The sequence below is a fragment of the Balearica regulorum genome, chromosome 12, assembly GCF_011004875.1.
Source record: "Balearica regulorum gibbericeps isolate bBalReg1 chromosome 12, bBalReg1.pri, whole genome shotgun sequence".
NCBI classification, from domain to species: domain Eukaryota; kingdom Metazoa; phylum Chordata; class Aves; order Gruiformes; family Gruidae; genus Balearica; species Balearica regulorum.
Genome location: NC_046195.1, coordinates 12,119,077 through 12,139,249, shown reverse-complemented (window position 1 = coordinate 12,139,249; position 20,173 = coordinate 12,119,077). Strand labels below are relative to the sequence as shown.

Below are 20,173 nucleotides of genomic sequence, written 5' to 3'. Positions count from 1 at the left end.
GTGGTATGTTCTAAAATATATACAAACGCCCTGTTCTTGGTAAAGAATTGGCTGTGCTTTTTGCTCTGACTGAAACAGTTATGGCTATTCCAAGCACTTAAAGTGGTGAAGAAACATTTTCTTTCTTTGTGTAAAATATTTGTGACTTCAGCTGTATTGCAACAAGGAGCTGGAGAAAAAGTACCAAAGTTGACTAAAAGATGATTGTTTTTTACCACACAAAATGAAACAAAGTGCTTCTGCTGTTCTTAACTTGGCCTTTTTGTGCCACCTTAATTCCTCCATGACAATCAATGTATTCTTGATTAATTTGTAAATGCAAAGATTATATGGTAGAAAGAATTTTACAGCAATATATTATATTTCTTACTATTAAATATACAGTATAAATAATGCAATCCATTTCTACTCAATATAGATATGTGGACTGTGGTTTTAATATAGCTCCAAAAAAAACTTAGAATAAACTTCCATTTATATCTTTCATACAGAAATATGAATTTGCACATATATTTGAAAAGTAATAGCTAACTATTTTTCAAGTTGAATATCCTAAACTGGGTTTATTAGTATACTGTGCTCTTAAGCCCCTATCTTGAGTAGAATAATTAGAGATAGCAACATTACTTCTAGACAGATGTTGGTCAGATACAGATAAGTCATTCTGACTCGAAAGTCAGGAAGAGATTAATGGTGGAATAGGAATTTAATTTTTCTTTATGCCCAGTCTCTATTATCATTGTTATGAAACCATAGCTTAAAGTAAAAGCACGTGCATTTGCAGAAGCAATAGTTATTATTTGGCACTCTTTTAAATTAACTCCTCAAGCTATTGATAGGCATCAGTACTAAAACTCTTACTGATTTCAGTAGAGCCAGGCTTTTACAAACGGCATATATTTGCCTCTTTCCTAATATGGGTCTTTCAACTCTTGAGCAAACTTTTCCTAATGAATCACAGGGTTAGATAGCTTTTCCACTAGTCAGTAACTTAACTCCTCCACAGCTGTGCAATATTTTTTTACTTTCAACAGCAACTATTTAGACTATTAATGATAGTTCTCTATAGTTCATCAGTAAGTCAGTATGAATAGAACAGCCATTATTTTGACTGTATGTTGAAAAGAGAGGTAATGCTGTACTTCTCAACGATTACTTTCTTATGTTTATTCCACCTCTGTGTTGTTAAGAATGTATTTCAATCAAATACCATGCACACAGAGAAGGAAATATTTTTTTAATGTAGAAATCTATGTTAATGAAATAAATATGGCACGGTCTGACAGGGCTCAAATCAGACTCTTTTGTACAATACCACCTGTGAGGTAAATTGCAGCACATGTGATTACAATAGATGATGTACATATAATTCTTTAGGGATCCACTAACAGAGGTTAGTTTGGGATGCAGCTGCCAGATGATAGCTGTTAAGAGGAAAACAAAGAAAGAAACCATCCCACTGTGATGGGTCTGCAGCCGGAAAAAAGTAAACTCATGAAATGGGAGCTATAACTAGCAATTCTACTTTGCTAAGCTGAGTTCAACTGAAAGTATCCATAACTGCATTGTTGAAGTATGAACGAGAAGACAATATAACAAGCTGTGGTCCAAAATCTTCACTATTTACAGTGCTGTATACAGGCAGAAATATCCTGCATTTTCCTGCATCACCTACAAAGGGGCGATCACCTACATTGTGGTTTTGGAAATCATGTAGTTAATTATTTGAAATAATTTGAAAATTTGAAAATTTGAAATAAACATGATTACCTTTATGTGCAATTTGTACAAAACTAATGTTTGTTAAATTTAGTCATATATGGATAAGGATACCACAAACAACCTGGTATCACAGACAGAAAAAAGTGAACAGCTAATGTGAAGGAGAAAGGGAAAAAAGATTTTTGTAATGTGAGTTATACATTTTAATTTAGCCCTAGCAGGAAAAAAAAAAAAAGTGTGTCTTATGGATACAAGATGATCACTTGCAAGTGGTTAGGAGAAAGTCAGGAAATATGGATTCTATTATTTATTTTCTCTCACAGTGTTGCATAACAGTGGCTACTTGCACACTTTTGCAAATATTATCTGAAGTGCTTTAGAAATGTAAGTACCATGTATACGCTTTGAGGTTTAGGCTTAAGTATTGCTTTTTTTGAAATGTAACTTGAAATGTCCCTTGAGTACTTGTCACACTTTTAGAAAATTGCTTCTAGGATGTCTACAGATCCTATCTGAAAAGGACAATGTACAGAATACCTACTTGTGTTTATGAAACATTTTTTATATAAGAATAAAAAGTTGGATTAGTATTTAGTCTTATTTTGGCAAAGATGTATTTATTATATTCCAAATGTTGAACAGTTTTGAATAATTTCTCCAATAATTTCTCACATTATGGTAAATATATCTTGTATCACTAGATCATTTTCTGCTTAAATGATATAGGCATTGGAACTCATCACATTCTCTTAAATAATCTGCTTGGATCAAAGCTAGGCTGTTGACTACCTTACTAAATTAGGGGGTTTATTCCTCATATATTATAAATCACCTGAAAAAGTCTGCTTTTGGTCTAGTTTGATCTAATGTTAGTTTTATGATTTTGGTATAGACCAGTTTTGCTCCCAATGTTCCTTCAGGATGAAAGTGCCATTTCAGAAATTCTCATTAAATCATTCAGAACATGTCCTAGAATTATATCATTAAAACAGATGAACTTAAATTCAAAACACTGGATTACTTAGCTAAAAAAATTAGCAGAGCATGATTTCCTTGAAAGATGTGGTAATAGTTTCCTAGAAAGATGTGGTGATCTTTTTTTTTCCTTTAATTTTGTTGCATGACAGTTATGTTCAGTAATATAGACTGAATTTCCCAAGTTACACAAAGATGTAGTCAGAAATGAAGGCATATTAAATAATTTTAGTTTGGTATTTATAATCAAGTAGCCTGAGCACCAGTTTGCTAATTTGAACATTCTGGTTGAAATTGGTGTATAATAATTTAAAAGAATGGTTTTATTAATAGCTGTATTATTTTCATTGCTCAAGTTAAGAGGCATTCAAGGGACAAATATAACTGGACTGGGACACTTGCCGTTTACTTCATAATTTGAGCAGACTCTTCTAAGGCTGGTCTCAAAATTTATATAACATATGGTTTCCTTTGAACTAATAAATATTAACTACAAACTCCAACACTAATTCACCCAAATTTGTGACTGTTACACTGTTAGTAAGGTAGAAAAACATGCCAGACTCTTTGTCTTCTACAATCTCAGTAAGAAAACTAGCTTCCTGGCTGCCGAAACAGATGCTCAGACAGAACGCTCAGCACTCTGGAACATAGTACCAGCACTATAGGGGTGGCAGGGTGTAAAAGAGAGCAAGAAGCTCAAAGCACCTGTGTAGTTGATTACATTAGTTAGTGGGAGCCAGCAGTGAGAAAGGAGGGTTCCTTACAAGGAGGAAGTTCTCTGTGTGTTTCCTAGTGTGGTTTTCTCCATGTCTCGTATGCTGTCTCTTACCTGATGAGGTAGGTGGTAGTTTGTTTTTTTTCCTGAGCGGATGAACGGTCCTTTGGGGATCATAATTTGGGTGTAACGTATGTGAAAGGTTCCTTCTTTTTTCTGACTTGTATACAGTGTTTTAGAGTGCTTTAAAGAAGAACTTGCTTGCCCTGGAAATTACGTATCTTTTTCGCTTGGTTTTGGTTTTTGGTCTGTGCTGGAAATACTGACCAGGATCTCCATGCTCAGTAAAAAATGTAAAAGGTTTACATAGATGAATGGAGCTTACTTTAATTGGGAGAATGACTTTTTCTTACTAGTTAGTTTGAAAATAGCCTCTTGAAGTTGTATCCAATTTAGTTTTTGATTAGTAATAACATTTGTAGGCAGAGCACTGTTTGACTATTTGTCGTGCTTGTAGCTCATACGTTGTTAGAGATGTGCTCAATACGTGGCAGAGATTTCTTGTACTATGTTATAGCATGGTATTGGTAAGATGGTGCTAAACTAATACAAGCAACAGCGCTGGGTGGGGAATTCAGTTGGGATGAATCTCACTCTGAGCACAGGTATTTGTCCCTGTCCTTATGTAAAGGCAGTATTGCAATTTTTTGCTGTAGCATTGGAAAGTGATAAGACTGTGATGACTTCAGTGCTTCTCAGGTGCAGTTTCCTCACGTAAGCAAACACAAAGGACTCTTGCTGAGGAAGATCTTGTATGGGCCTTTCCCACAGCATAAATCTGTCTCTTGTTGCAAGGTGGCCCTAACAAGCAAGTCTTGTTATTTCAATCATGTGCTGGATTTACATAGCTAGTTCCCTAAATCCTTGTAAAGTCTCACCAATAAGCACTCAAGAACTACTTGTGGTTTTTTGTATCATCTTGCACATTATGTGTAGTCCCTAAGCTGCACCGGCTTTTCCAAAGGAAATAAATCAGTGTGGTGGAATTGAAGTTGCTTTTTCTGGTGAAAGTTGCACTTTCCAATTGTACTAGTACTGGCTGTGCTCTCTAGTATTCAGTTATCCTTTCTATTTTACTTCAGAGTTTCTGTCAGGGAGTACAACTCTTGTTTTCAAGAGGTCTTTACTGCAGAAGCTACATGAGCACTGAATGGAATCAGTCCATTCACCACTCCATGCCGCCTTCTTCCCTTGACTTTGCTAGATCCACATTTTCTCACAAATCCATCTGCTTAGTGGCTAGCTAGAGAGCCTGAACATCGCTACCCTTAGAGTTCATGTAGACCACTCAAAGGGCAAATCTATCATCATAATGCAATGTTGTGCATGTGTTAAGCAAGAAGCTAGAAAACTCCTCTAGCAAGCGTTTCCACACACCTGACAAGCATCTAAAACTTTGCTTTTGCCACTGCATTGCTTACAGCTGTGCACATAAATAGCCCACAGAGCTATGGCACCAGTTCACCTGAGCAGCTCTGGGACTTCAGCACAGATTCACATAGAACCTTTGCAAAATTTGATAGTGATTGAGATTCCCCTCCTCCCCCACTATGTTCAGCTCTAGATAATATGTTTGTTCATCTATAATAATTTCTGTCTTTAACAAAGTTCTCCATTTGCCTTTTTTTTTCTGTATACAGTCACTTCAGATTGAAATATCAAATTCCACTTGACATTTAAAGGTCATAATAAAAACTTTGAGAATAATAAATAATAAAATTAGCACAGGTTATTAATGAAAATATGCTTCTTGTTAACAGGTGGGGTTTTTTCTGTTTTAAATACATTACTCTAGACAAATATCAATACTCCAAGGTATCAAAATGGCTAAGAACAAGTCTGATCAACTTCTTTTGATAGTCTATAGCACCTCCCAGTGTCTATTAACACGTTTAGAAGAAAGCAAGCCAGCTTATCAAAAATGGAAGTGAGGCATGTCTGCTATTAAAGGTTGATGTATTAGTGCTAGGAAACTCCTTCAAAAAAACCCCACAGGCAATGGGGGTATTCAAAAAGTGTTTTGATTGAAGTGATGGAGATGAGTGATGTTTGTTAATCCCTGTGTTAGAAGTTATTGTGGTTACAAATGCTATGAAATGGGCATGTTTTCTATGTTTCATTTATAGCTTTGCGTTGATCTATCAATGTTCTGACTGTGCTTAATTTTGAAAGATTGCGTACTGAAGGAAGATGCCAGTGCTTTTAATAGAATATCTAGACTTTAATAATTTCAGCCTGTTGGTTTTGAATTGTCAGATTCCCACTGTAACTTTAAAAGAGCAAATGCTCAGTTGGAATAAATGGACATAACTTTGCTGATATTAACTGGGATTTACCTGTCTGATTCAGCCTGTTTAGAATATTGTAGTCTTCTGTTGATAAACTGTGCAGGTACTAGAGTAATGTTGTAGGCAGTGTGTAAATACTGTAAAAAAAAAAAAAATCCCATTACAATTTAATAGTCATCTTGTTCTTTGTTTCAAAAGCTAAATAATAGTCAAGAGACCGTATTGATTGCATTGGTATTTTTCTTGCTTTTTGTGTGTGTTTTTATGAAGTTGTGGGCCACATCTGTGAATATCCACTTCCAACTTTTCAGCACTAATTGTTACAAAGAATTTTTTCCATTTGTATAAATGATGTCATGTGTTATGAAAGTTTTAAAGTGTGACCATTCAGTGCTATGATTGTTAACCTCTATTATGTTATTGCCATAGGAATTTTCACTGTTAACTTTTTCTTAATAATGCTTCTAAATTACATATACCAGAAGGCTAACTTGACCTTTCCGTCAGCTCATACCCAGAATTAAAAATAAAGTCAAAGGTCAAAAAAGACAATTGAAATACAGTTGCCAAATATAGTCATAGACAGTCAATTATGCAATGAAAGCAGTGTGCCACCCAAGGAGACTAACAGCCTTCATTTGCCTAAGCTTATTCTGTTTTGATGAGGACAGTGTTCTAAAATATACTGCTAGTTGATACGACTTGTAGTGTGGAACAGTATAATTGTATGGTTTAAAATGTCTTGGTCTTCCTGAACTTTAAGGAAGATGGTGGGGGGAAAAGCAGGTTTGTTCTGTATCCAGGGTCCTAGAAATCTAAAAAAAATCACTTTCAGATACTCAAACAGAAAGCTGGAAGCTGTGAAGGGAGATACCTGGATTTTGGTTTTGTTTTGCAAGACTGACTGTATAAGGAATTAAATTTTCTACCAAATTCTATTTGCCTAGAAATGGAAAATTCTTTCCTTAAGATTAAGTTGAGCTCTGTGTTTTTCTGTCTAGCTACTGACTTCAGTTATTTTAGTTAATAGTCTATTAGTCAATTAATATTCTATAATAAAAGTATTTAATATCTATAACAAACAGTTCTTGTTTAGGTTTGGAAGTTTTTTCCCCTAATAATTTTTAAAGCTCTTTACACAGAGGTGAATAATTTTTTTTCATAGAGGCACAGAGAGTTTGAAAAATTTTCCCAAACTCTGTAAGTAAATTGCTTAAAGTTTGGATTAGCCTCAAGTTTCTTGAGTCTCAAGTCAGGACCGCTTCAGCACATTTTCTTCAGGATGGAGCAATAACATGCTTAATAATACAATACTGATTTTTATTTTTTTTTACATTCAGAAATTTTAAACAATGGGGGGGGGAAGCTAAAAGGGAGAAGGGGCTGCAATTTATCTTTTTAAATGTATCCTGTAGATGCTTCTGCTGCTAGACTTGATTGATGGTTCTGTAAAAATGTAACATTTCTCATTTCTGATAAATCTCAATATTGAGAGATTCAGAAAAACTACCAAGTTACAGCTGAATTACAAAGGCGTATCAAGGTCATTTGAATCAGTTTGAGCACAATGTGTATAGATTCAGCTTAGATGTTTCTCACTGCTCATATTGATTTTTAGCTCATACCCCAGGCACAGGCAGACACAGTCCTGTTGGTGCATGTTAGCTTTTGAAGCTGCTGCCTGTGCCTCAGCCCAGAGGTTTGATTCTCCCCTCACAGAGTTTATGCAATCACTTTGTATTCAGAGTCAGAAGAAAGTGAGTATAAACTGCTATCATTCTGGCTTTACACATATTTTTCAGCTGGTAAATACCATGGAATAGACAAGGCGATAAAGGTTCAAGAGGTAAATTCAGAAGTGGTGAACAGTTTTAATTATGTTTTGTGGCACCATTGTCATACTGTGTCAGTTGAGCGCTGATCTAGATGTTGATCCATAAGATCTGAAGAATCTTGTTGCATTAGTTCAAGACTTTACTCCTTCCTTTATTCTCCTCACTTCCCTCAAAAGGTACTCATCAAAAAAGTCAAAAGAAGCTGTAAGACAGGCATAACTCAGCTGCTTCTGTTATCTGCATCTTTGCTAAACCCCATCTTCATCTGCATCTTTGCTAAACCCCATCTTCATCAGCAGTTGATGGTGAAAAGCTGGGATTTGAAATATCTGATTTTCAGGTACTGAATCTTCTTGCTCTTCTATATAATATAAAATTAAGCAACAGAAATAGGATTTATATAGTGGCACAGCATACATATTCCAACATTTGTTTTACCTGGAGGCATATATAAAATGCTCTTGGAAATAATTTTGATTTCTAAGCAAGCTTGGGTATTTAACCACTAAGATGAGTATAAAGTGTATTTTTGTCATCAGTTAGGGTTTAGGTTTGAACAAAACTGAGTTAGAGTTCATTTGATATTGCTGAAAACTATGACTTGTTGGATTTTGATCAAAATAGAAGTAGTTTTCCAAGATAAAAATTGTAATCAAGATTTCAGCCATTTTATGTCAATATCTCACTAGACTATCTTTTCTCTTTTTTTGGTTACTTTTTTTTTGGTTGGCTTTATGCACTGAAAAGAGGAGGAAATAGTCACTTTCTGGGTTTAGAGCACACATGGAATATGATAGGATCAGACATCTTAGGATTCAGGTTCCGGGAAGGCTTTTCTAGTAACTAACAGACCCTTTGAAGTCTTTAAAATAAGATTCCAAAGGCAACAGAGCGTGGAAAGTCCTAAAGCATCATCCAGTCGTAGTATAAATCCTCTTGGATAGAGTCAAAATAGACTCTGATTTTTGCCACCTTTTTTTCTGAACAAAATTAAATAAAATCTGGCAAAAGTCAGAAACACAAACTGAAATGAAAGGAGTAAGCAGTAATAAGGAGAGATTTATTTTCTATCAAAGATAAGAGTTAACAAATTGCCATATTATCTCCAAGATTTGGTCAATCACTCTCACTTTTTACAGTCATGAATTCAAAAAGTCTGTCTTGTGTGCCCACTTAGATTATTTTATATGAACAAGATACAAAATTTATTTTTTAATAAAAAGCAAATAATTTATGTTTGGACAACATATAATAAGTGATTGTCAAAGAATTTTTTTTTAATGAATAATGACACATTTTTCTGTGTGACCTCATCTCTTGGCTGTTTCCTAATTCTTGCTTTAATTTTTCAGTATGTGACTCTCGGTTCTCACTCTGCCTTTTAGTATTCAGAATGAAAGCAAAGCTGTCAGGTGCAAAATGATTTCCTCTGTTTAGTGGATAACACTGAACTCAAGGGTAAACTAAGCAAATCAGAGGAATCAGCTTTATGTCCACCAGAAGGCTCTACTACTTTCTGAAATGTGCACAGAATAGTATACTTTGGATACCTAACAAGGTCATCACTGTTGTAAACGGGATTCAACAATTTGCTGTCACTGAAACAGTACACGTGTATTTCTTGGACTAAGCAGTTAACTTCTAATGTGTTTTGGAACAAGTGAATTGTAAATACAGATTAATTACAATTGATGAGTGAGGATTTGGTTCAGTATTTAATTTTGTCATGGAATTTCAATCCACATACATTTAATACAGTGGCTTTTGAATTAAAATCTTAAGAAATTTTAACAGTTTCATTACTTTTGCTGTTACTTTTATAGGATGTGTATATATATTTTATTCTGTAACTTACTAGAGAAGTTTGAAATACACAGACCTTGATTCCTCACTGCCTTGGCATTCCTGCATTTATAGTCTCAACTGATGAGAGAAGCTTGGTGAGTTTTGGCATTTGCCAAAGTTATGATGAAGTTACCATTCTACAGATGTTTGTCAACGTGACTATTGCTCTTCACATTATTCATGCTTCACAATTCATGGGCTGAAAACAAGTAATTGACTCTGCAAAACTGTCAGTGCAGCTTCCTTCATGAAGTGAAATTATAGTTAAAAATATGAAAATATGTTTTCACATGTTAGTGATTCAAAAGGGAAAAGGATGCCTTTTCTTTATTATGTAAGTGGAAAATGATAAAATAAGAAGATACTTCTCAGAGAAACACTTTTCATACCCATTGATTAATTTGACTGCAACTGTTCTGGGATTTCATCCAGAGAAACAGGTCTGATCTACCTCTTACTAACTTTCAGAACTGGAAATCATGGAACAAGAATATTTGCACACCCAGATTAATACATCTTTGTAATGGGTATGATTTTTAAACTATGCTTTTCAGAGACCCTGGATAAAAATAGCCTGTTTAGTCTTTAATGTTAAAAATTTTGCTTAGGGAAAGTATATTGATCCAGGTAGGGTTTTTTAGTTTTGTTTTTTTCCCCTCATATCATGTAATTTTCTTTATGGGTATTATAGTAGAAAGCCATAAACATATCTTCAAAAAGCCTTCTTACATATTCTTTTTTTAGTTTCTTGGAAAATCCAGTCCTCTTTGTCTATGTTTTCCTATTATACTTGTCCAACAAAAGCATTTGGATTTTATTTCCTAGTGTACAACAGATAAAGTAGAGCAAGAGACTTAAGATGGTGGGAGACTTCCCACAAACTTTAGGTTTATTGGAGACAGTTCATCATAGTGCACATACCAGATAAAACACTCAAGTATTCGTTGTTTTTTCTCCTCATACTTGTTGCATTTACCAGAAAAAGAATTCAATTTTTTTTTCATTGCAACACAAATGTAAGAGTTTAACAACTCAAGGTTCCCCTTCTGTAATTTGTAATAGTTAGTTACCATCGCTAAATCTTCACAAACCATTCAGAAAACTATAAGAAAATGGATTGCCTTTAGCACAAGATGATCTGATATCTTCTAATGGTTTCACTACAGAATGTTTCAGGATGTCATTAGTGTGCTTCAGCAGCATGGGATCCTGCAGAGAACTGAGAACCTTTACTTGAATTTGAAATAATGCTAAATTACTAACAAAGTTTTTACTTAAGCATCATGGAACTAAAAAAAGCAAATTTATATAATTATTCAGCTCAATATGCTGTCATAATCTCTTTAAAGTGTTTGTAAATAATAACAGAAAAAAATTGTTACTGTGAATATTCACTTATCTGCAAAAATTTAGAAGAAACTATTTCAACAGTCAGTAACATTTTTTCCACTTTTTGTTTTTGGTTTTTTTTTTGTTTTTTTTTTTTAATGGGAGCAACATTTCATTTCAAAATTAGCCCTATGGATCTCTATTGTAGCAATGTCCTCCTGAAAGTCAATGGGAGTCATCTTGAATATGGACCAAATAATTTATTTGGCTGCTGGCCATGTGTTGTCTTTCAGAGGAATATGGTTATTCACTATGTAATAGTGTAGGAAGAAAGGAGACATATGGAAACAAATCTTAAAAGAAACAGTAACATTAGTCAATGAAATTTTAGCAAGTTGCCAAGCACTTAATGTAGTCATGAAGTAAAGAAATAAATTATGAAGCCCACTAGCCAGGCACTTAGCATGCAAAAGTACTGTTCTTATAGAAAATAAGAACTCAGCTTCAGTTGAAAACTGAATCACACTAACAGTTCTTGAAGTTGATTTATTGATTTCTTTTGCTGCTGCTGTTATACAAAGCATAATACATACAACCTACATTAAAACTGTATTTAATAGCATTCTTGGAAATATATTTGTCCTTTCAGTTGACTATAAACACTAGACCAGCATCTCTCTGGCCCCTTTTCCTTACAATCTTGTTTTGAAACATGCAATATAATCCTATGTCTTTTCAAGTAGATGTCATGTTTCTCTAATTAAACAAATATATTGTAATAACATGAAAGTCAAAAATAGTGACTGTAAAATTGATGCTTTCAAGTGTAAGTGGAAGATCTAGAGGTATTTGTGTGAAAAACACAGATTAGTACAATTCTTTTGCTTGTTCAAGAACTGTATTTGGTACAGCTTTACAAAATATTGTATGTCCATTCTCTCTAGATGAGTCATGTTTTTGGAAGAAATGGGAGAGAATATTTTTTCAGCATCATGATCATTGTAATAATGAACTGCAGAAACTATAATAGATTTTGTTCCTGGCTTGGCAAACTATCTAAAAGATTTTGCAAGAGAGTTTACATAATTCTTTCCATTGAACTTTCTAGTATTGCATATGTTTTAATTGTTAACTCAAATACACCAAACTCTTAGGTAGTTTGTGAACTATATAAATGTGGTTTAATGTTTCATAAGTATTTTATGAGCAGAGTTTGTGGTTATACATTTTCATACTTACAACCTTAATTCACTTGTTAAAATAGGCTCTCTGTTTGCTAATAGTTACCAGCTGTAACTAATACATTAGCAGATCTACAATGTAGTATTTAAAATGACGCATTTCAAAATCAATAACAAATGTCCTGCTGTAGGATTAATTGGAAAACTTGTCTTATACAATGGTCAGTACACTATACAAAATTCTTTTGAAATTACAATAAATCAAGGAATAGGGAACAATGTGTAAATTTCTAAAAACTTAAAATATCAAAAATATTACTTACTGTAGTTGTTGTTTGCTTCTCTTGTCCCTTTTACTTTGCCTCGCTTATCAATCCTCATATACCACTGAGTTCGACAGAAAAGTCTTCTCACTCTTACATCCCCCCCTTCCATATAATCATAGCTTCTGGTATGTCGCTCAGGGCTGGAACAGTTCACATTTGTAGCCATTTGCTCTGGAGTCATGTCATTGCAAGCTAAAGATATAGTGCCCATTAGAAAGATAATGTAAAAGTATGATCTGTAGAGCAAAATTGGCAGGATCCATGTCAGTATCCATTTGTGCATTATAGTGCAGTGTTCTGGGTGTTCATGAACAACATAATGAAAATTAAATCTCAAGTAGGCTGTTGCTCTTAGGTCACCGACCTGCCTTCTGTCTTTACGAGTTACAGATTCATTTAAATGAGATTTGTTCCCTCTTCTAGAATTCTGATCGTTATTCCTTAATAGTTAATGGCGAAACAGAAGAGCTTCTTAAATACCTCTTCAGTCAGAATATCCTTTAAAGACACAAGTTATAAAAACCTTTGTTGTCGTGACCTTCTGTACTACTTGAATTTGCTGCTTGCACTGAAAGTAAAAGATCTGTGAGAAAAGGTGCATGTATAAGTCTTTGCACTCAATTGTTACAAACATGCAAGGATACATTATACTACTGAAAAGTACATAAATGTATGACATGCTGAGCTGACTTTTTTAAAATATGCAAATGTATATACAATAGATATCTCTCACACAACTTTTTACATAAACAGACATTTAAACTGGTTGTAAACATAGTTCTGTCTTCAGTTTTAAGTCCTTCCAAAAATCCCCTATTGATTCAGTTGACTGCTTTCTCATACATAGTAAAATTCTGCTGATTACTTCATACCTATACATTTACTATAAGCACAATCTATCGGATAACTTTTCTTCCCGTTCAAATTTCAAAACAGACCTCATAGTCTTAGCTCTGTATTTTTATTCCTACCCTTTTCAGATTATTAATAGAAATAGTTCTCTTAATGCTTTTTTAAGTATCTAGCATATATAAATTAAGAGAAAGGTTATTAGCTATTAGAAACTGTTAACTGTCCTTTACAAGAACATTCAACTTACTTGTTTCTGTTGATAAGAGCTGGATACCCCAGTATTCCATTTCTGTTGTCTGCTTTTTGCAACATGAGACACTCTACTGTAGCTACAAACTTTCTCAGCTCAGAAAGACTCCACCAGAATTATAATTGTTTCCATAAATCAACACGCTGGAGAGATGGGGTGTATGTGCTTATGCGTGCGCATGCATGTGTGTGTTGAGCCTGTTGTTCAGTCCTTTTCGATAAATACCTTTGCTGACCTCACTTGGAAGCAATTAGAATTTAACCAGTCAGCTGTCAGTTGAATGCACGAACAAAAATAAAAGGAGACTTGCATTGTATCGTGTCCAATGGTCATCAGAGGGAGCTATGTACATAGTTTATACTTTAAATCTCCAAGAATCTACTTTCTAAAAACATATATTCTGTGGTGTGTGGATAGAACTGCTTCGCATGCTGGCTAGTGTTTCTGTGCTTTGATTTAGGTCAGTATTTTTCTGTCCTTAAAAAATTCCTCCTTCTCTCTTTTGTACTCACATGCTTATCTCAGTTTGCTGTCAAATCTCTTCTGCAGTTTTGTGGATTCATAGTCTGCATAGTGCCTTTCTGATGGATATATGAAACATGTGGGTCCATTATGTACCATGGAGAAGTGTGTGCTGTGGCCGTTATAGATCATGCAGTATAGTTTTATATCATGGACTTGAAAAGAGAAACAACTGCACAGAAGATCACTGAGATTTTTATTTGATCAGCCACTAGGTGAAAATGAGAATGTATATTTGGATGCTTCAAAGTCTGGCATTTAAACACAACCTTCATCAGCACGAAGGAAAAATTACTATTAGGGAACAGCCTTCCTTAGCATACGTAGTTATTAGTTCTTGAAACTCACAACACGAGAATGAAAACTGGCAGCAATGCAAAAAAACCCCTTACACTGCATACCAACCAATGGGTGACCAGCAGGCTTAAAATACAGAGAATCAAAATAATGGGTAGGTATGTCTGGTTTTCTACTTCGGCATGCTTATTTCCATCTTTGGCACCATTCTGCTATCCAAAGTCCAGGTTCCATTTCACCCTTAAATTCTGTTGAGTTTCTAGTGAATGTGTTTGTAAAACATACTGAAGCTAAGTTTTCAGTAACTCCTTATCCTGTTTAATTTCACACTGTGAATATACCTCAGACCTTTTAGTAAATAATAGTAACAAGCAAAGTTTGGAATTAATCCACATATTAAGAATAGTTTACTTACCTTTAGTTGTCCATACTTGATAAGATAAACTGCATTATATTTCCCTGCCTTTATCCCACCCCAGCTCCTTCCTGTCTGTAGAAATGGATAACAGTTACTACTTAAAAAATGAAGTAAATGGTAGAGGCAGTTGAAAATCCTAGGGAGTACATATGTGCCACCTTGTGGTGAGGGGGACATAAGTAATTTGGGGTTTTTCACTGGAATGATCCAAAATGAGCATAAAGGTGTATGACAGCAGACAACCTTGTATTACTCAGTCTTTCCTATACACAAACACAAAGAATGAGTCATTTCCTTCCTTAAAATCCTCAACTTCCTTCTCGGTGCTCACTTGGATTAATCACATTTGTTGCTCGCCTTGCATTCTTTTTTTTAACCATTTTCATTCAAAGTCCAAGGTTGATCAATTTTTTTCTTCTCATTATTTCCATTTCAGCATATTGGGCTGTTCCCCATATTCTCTGGCTCAGCCTAATTTTTCCAGTTCAGCAAAAGGCTCAATACATATACCTTTACGATATGAAAGGTATGGTGCTTAGAGCTTTCAACAGCTGGATGCCTGCAGTAGATACAGAAAGAAGTGGCTTTCATTAAGTTAACCTTTGTAAACTATGATTACAGCTATTTCCAGTTTGACTTGTATCTTGTCAGCCCATGACCACCATTTTGACAAGAAGTGGGGACTGAAGTGATTTATCCCAGTTGTGGTTTTTGCCAGTATATTTGCTGGATTTATATCAGTGTGTTCTCTGATCCATTCGACAGTCTGAATTCAGAATGATAGCAATGAAAAAAATTTCTGGTATTCAAAAGGCTTATCTGTCATGTATTATAAAGAAAGCAATCAAGGATAAAAGTTAATCTGTGTTTTACTCAGCAAAGTAGGATGCAAGTAGAAATGTTTTTGTAAACAGTCTGGGTCTTTTATGTGCAATAGCAACTTTCACTTTCAGATCCACACTGGTTTTAATTTTTCTTTTTCCTTGCTAACTTATTGTTTCTGACAGTTAGTAACAGTAGAAAAATACATACCTGAGGTTTTGGTTCCAGAAAGCTGGAGCTACTCATGGTCCAGGCATCGGCATGTATTTCTCTTGGCCCTGAAAAAATAAATCACTTGCTGTAAGTGTGTTTTTAAGTGGTGCTTCAGTTCAGATCTTTACAAAATTTTGTATTTAGAATAAATGAAAAGCAGTTTAAATAAGGCACTAGCTGTAAGTTTAGAGAATAATGCAGTTACTCTTTAATTACTGCTCATAACATTCATATCCTCACACTTTCTAATTATAGAATAACTTTTTTCCCCACAACGCTTTAACTGGAGTTTTATTTAATTGCACAGTTTTATGTCTTGCTACACAAGTACAACTGCATGTTTTTTAATGAAAGGACTCCATCTTGATCTGCATATGCAAGTCAGGATTCTTTGCCTAAATCTCTGATCCCTTGAATGATCCAACCCACTTCTGTTTAAACCAAGCATAACTAATATGGCTCTCAAATTGAACTGGTTTACTTTTATGGAAGATTTCGTTTGACTGGCACTTCGTCCTTTATCTTCTTCCAAATGTGCATGCCCAGGGCTTTGCAAATCCAATCCCAGGCAAGTTCTTAATGATATATAGAAATTGTTCACCTAAAATTCTGGTGATTTTTGCATTTCTTTGGTGAGATTGTATTTGAAGAAATGTGTTAACGTGTCAGGACGACATGAAAATGTGCAAAATACATGCTGTAAACCATCCTTTAAAATTTAAACCTGCCGTGTTTACATTAACCCATGCATTGGTTCCTGCTTCCTAGTTGATAGATGGTTGTCCACAGCATTACTACAGTGCACATGCTGAAAAGAAAAAAGTGGAAATGAATTGCAAGCATTTTGCTTCCAATTATAAAGATAGTGCATAGGCCTCCAGTTCAAATAGAAACAACTTTTAATAAAGTCTCTTCCCTTTTCCTTCACATAGGAAATTACTTTTTGTCCTTTTAGATGAAAACATGACTATAGGGATCCCTGCTTTCTTCATCTCCGGGCTTGCCAGTTGTAATACGTACTGCCCAGGTTTGGCATTGGGTCATGAATGCTACTTTAAAAAAAAACTTTATTTGGTCCAGCTTGCCCTCCGGGCAACACATACCTGCTAAGAAACTATCATTCTGCTGCTCCTTGTTCCTCAATCCATTTCAAATTTGCTTTAGAAACATATTCCAGAACTTTCAGAATTTAAGATAGTAGGAAGATAAAAATCTCTGTATCAGACTTTAAACCGAAGATGTTGGGGTTTAATGCCCTGTGGCAATAGCTAAAATGGGATCGGAAGGTCCTATGAAAAAAATTTCACAGATGTGAAGGTGCTAAATGTTCTCATGGTTAAATACTTATCCTCTGAACTTACTGAGTTCCCTGATCTCAGAAATCAGGATTGGATCAAGGTTGACTTTTGCGACATGCAAAAGATACCAGACAAGTGCTACTGTTGGTGCTAATCTTTTGTCAATTTTGATATCTGAAAGAACACTGCAACATGCATGCAAAATAAATGCATTTAACAAGGCAGTAAAAACAAGAGAGATGACGAATATGGCGCTTAAGTTCACAACCTGAAAAGATAAATCCAAACTGAAGTGTAAACTTAAGATTAAAAACCATAATTATGAATTCTTTCTCTGACTGTAAGAATGTCTCTGTGGTTTTGGTAACTGGTATGGGTTATTAAAATCATATTGAAAAGACAACAATAAACCCTTCACATAGGTCTATATATATCATAATTATTATTGTACTTAGTTAAATGTTTTATAGACCATCTAAAAATAATTTATGAATAACATCTAAAGCAAGAATGAAGCTTTGTTGCAATGATGACATATATCCATTATTACACTGTCTATCTGCTGCTCTTTTAATCTCAGAAAACAATTTTAGTTCCTTCTAGTCAGAGCCTACCTGAAGGCAGACTTTGGAGGCCAGTTTTCAGCCTCTTTTCACTTTTGATTTGGGGTTCTTTTTTATAGTTTTGAACGAGTTTGTGGTTTCATTGATCTGCTAATACTATCTATATACCTCACTGAACAAAGGTTAATTGAGAATGGAAAATTATCCCAGTATTCAAATATTTCTTTATATCTCCAATTAAAATCTAGTCATGGAAAATAATAGATTGTGCAAATTATATGGTCCTCTATTTGATTTACACCACAAGTTGCACTCCTTGATTAAACCACAAGAAAGCTGAGATTATTAGTAGACTTCCAGTAACTACCTGTTGGAATCTAGTTACATGGCAGTGCACTAAGCGCTGCATTTTCTGATGTACAGATGCTACCAGTTAAAGTCAGAAAGAAAAGACGGTTACAAGGATTAGTAAAAATGTACAGCAAGTATAATGGCACGTGACTTAACATCTTACATAGATATATACCTGTACATAATGAAAGGCCTTGCAATATCACTTAGTAGTAGGTAATCTTGCATGTATATGTGTAGGGTAGTCTATAACTCATCTGAAAGTGAGCTGGCTGTGCAAAACCAAGAGATAGCGATTGGTCAGAATTTGGGGAAATACGCTTTGGGTGGGAGAGCACTAGGATTTAATTAGGAGATTGGGATTGGGCCCTCCCAGGAATGTGCAGAGGAAGAAAGAGGCCAGCACTGCAGACAGAAAGTTCAGAAAGGGAACTGGGAAAGTTGAGGAAGGGACAGGGACCTAAGTAAGGAGGTTGTGAGTCAGTAGACATGGCAAATAAACCAGGAACACTTCCAAAATCCTAAAGTGAAATGAAGCTTTACAGAGAAGCAATTTCTTCATCTGCCCATGGGCATACTCAAAATATTAGGTGCCTCTGTGTGCTTACAGCAGCCTTCTACAGCTAGGAGTTTCTCCAATTAAATAGGCATGATAGATCCAATATGTACTGCTTCTATTGCATAGCGTAGATGTAAAATGCTCCTATGATGGAATTTTAAAAACCTACGCTCACACGTGTACACACTCTACATTGAAATGTTATTAATGCTGTGAAGTAAAATACTCAAAAGGCACAAATTGCTGGTTACCCATCTTGTGCATTAAATCAGGAAGGGAACTTGTGAAGAAAAGAATGATCATAAAAATTACAGTCTGTATTGTAGTACGAACTCACAGAGACAGCCAAACCAATGTTATCAAAGTAAGCTCTTGGCATCTTCATATACTTCAGCAAGTCCAGGATTTCACCTGAGGTTTAACGTGGATTCCTTCTTTATGGTTCTATGTTATTTGCAAGTGTCTTAACATTTAACTAGATATTTTTTCAGTGGCTTGCTTTTTTCTGTACAAAGTAGGCAATAAAGTAGATTGGTATAATCAGTACAAACAAATGCAAAATAACAAAATGTGAGACTGTATATGGCAGAAAAGCTACTGAATTACTACTGTGTATTTAATATTTGATTTTAGGAAACAGCTGGAGTAAGACCTTTCCTAACCTTCAGCTAATTATATGACCTATTATTACACATGTCCTAAAAGCAAAATAGTGTAGGGGAAAAGTGCCCTGTTCCCCTGCAAAGCTGTGCTGTTTGCAGTAAGTTAAAAACTTAACAGTAGATTCAGAAAAAGAACAATTCTCTGTCATGATTGCATTATTTATTATCCATCTGTCAGAGACAGGGACACCACTTAGTCACAAAAATGTAAGGTTTTACAGCTGTTTACCACTTGAATGGTAGATAAGTGTGTGCTGAACTGAGGGAATCTAATAAAAGGGTGTCTTTACTAGAGAATCTGTGTTAGTAATTGGTTTGCAGAGTGAGCTCCACCACCTTTCTTCACTTTTTCCATTCCCTCACTTACTGATAATGAAGTCCATGATATCCTACTAAATCTCTGTATATTGAGGTCAGAATAGTCATTTGATAATCTAGTAAGGGTGTGAAAGGAAGATGTAAAATGCTAGGGATCTGAGTGCAATTCACCATATTAGGGTTACAACGAGTATGTCAGCATCATTCCTCAGGCATCTAGTGTGGGCATGGACTAGTGAGTCAGTTTTTCTAATTATAAAAAGAAGAAGAGTCAAAATACCTTTGCGTTCAAAGTAGCAGGGCAAATTGAGGCTATGTCAAAACTGCAGAGTTTCCTTCAGATTTCCTGCAAGACAGGCAAGATGGGACACTATTGATTTCAAACCAATTGTAAGTTAAAGGTGCCTAGACTGAGGATTACCAGATAGTTTATACTGCAAGTAAATATCCTGCTCCTCTGTACATGTAGTTCTGTGGATTGAAGGAGTGATCCCTTCTATCTGTGAACAGCTGTACTTCCAAGAGTTTAAATGTCTCCCACTGCAGCTGTTGCTCTGTTAGATGGTTATTTGCCTAACTTGTGGCATCAGCAAGGGCTGAATTTTGTCAGCAACTGATGAAGGTCAGGCTTTGAAACAGATCTTAATCAGAATTGATGTTGTTCTGATCTGCCTCTTTACTCCTGGCTTACTTTGCTTATCATAACTATCACATTACTAAAATAATTTCTATGCTTTTAACATTAATTCCAGTTGCTAGTTTTTCACAC

At 35.0% G+C, this 20,173-nt stretch overlaps 1 protein-coding gene across 4 annotated transcripts in view; it reads right to left on the bottom strand.

Moving 5' to 3' along the window:
- FGF7 (fibroblast growth factor 7) overlaps positions 1 to 19,750 on the bottom strand; it is a 36,233-nt gene extending 16,483 nt beyond the window's left edge. Inside the window, exons 1-3 of one of the 4 annotated variants that reach the window (XM_075764726.1) lie at positions 19,685 to 19,750; positions 15,651 to 16,811; positions 12,277 to 12,471 (exon numbers count right to left, since the gene is read on the bottom strand). In XM_075764726.1, the coding sequence (XP_075620841.1) occupies positions 12,277 to 12,460 (184 nt within the window). In that variant the 5' untranslated portion in view covers positions 12,461 to 12,471; positions 15,651 to 16,811; positions 19,685 to 19,750. Of the gene's footprint in view, positions 1 to 12,276; positions 12,863 to 13,378; positions 13,930 to 15,650; positions 16,812 to 19,684 lie in introns of those variants that run through there. The other 3 variants (XM_075764725.1, XM_010306880.2, XM_010306879.2) reach the window with 3 other exon arrangements.
- Between the last annotated feature and the right edge of the window lie 423 nt (positions 19,751 to 20,173).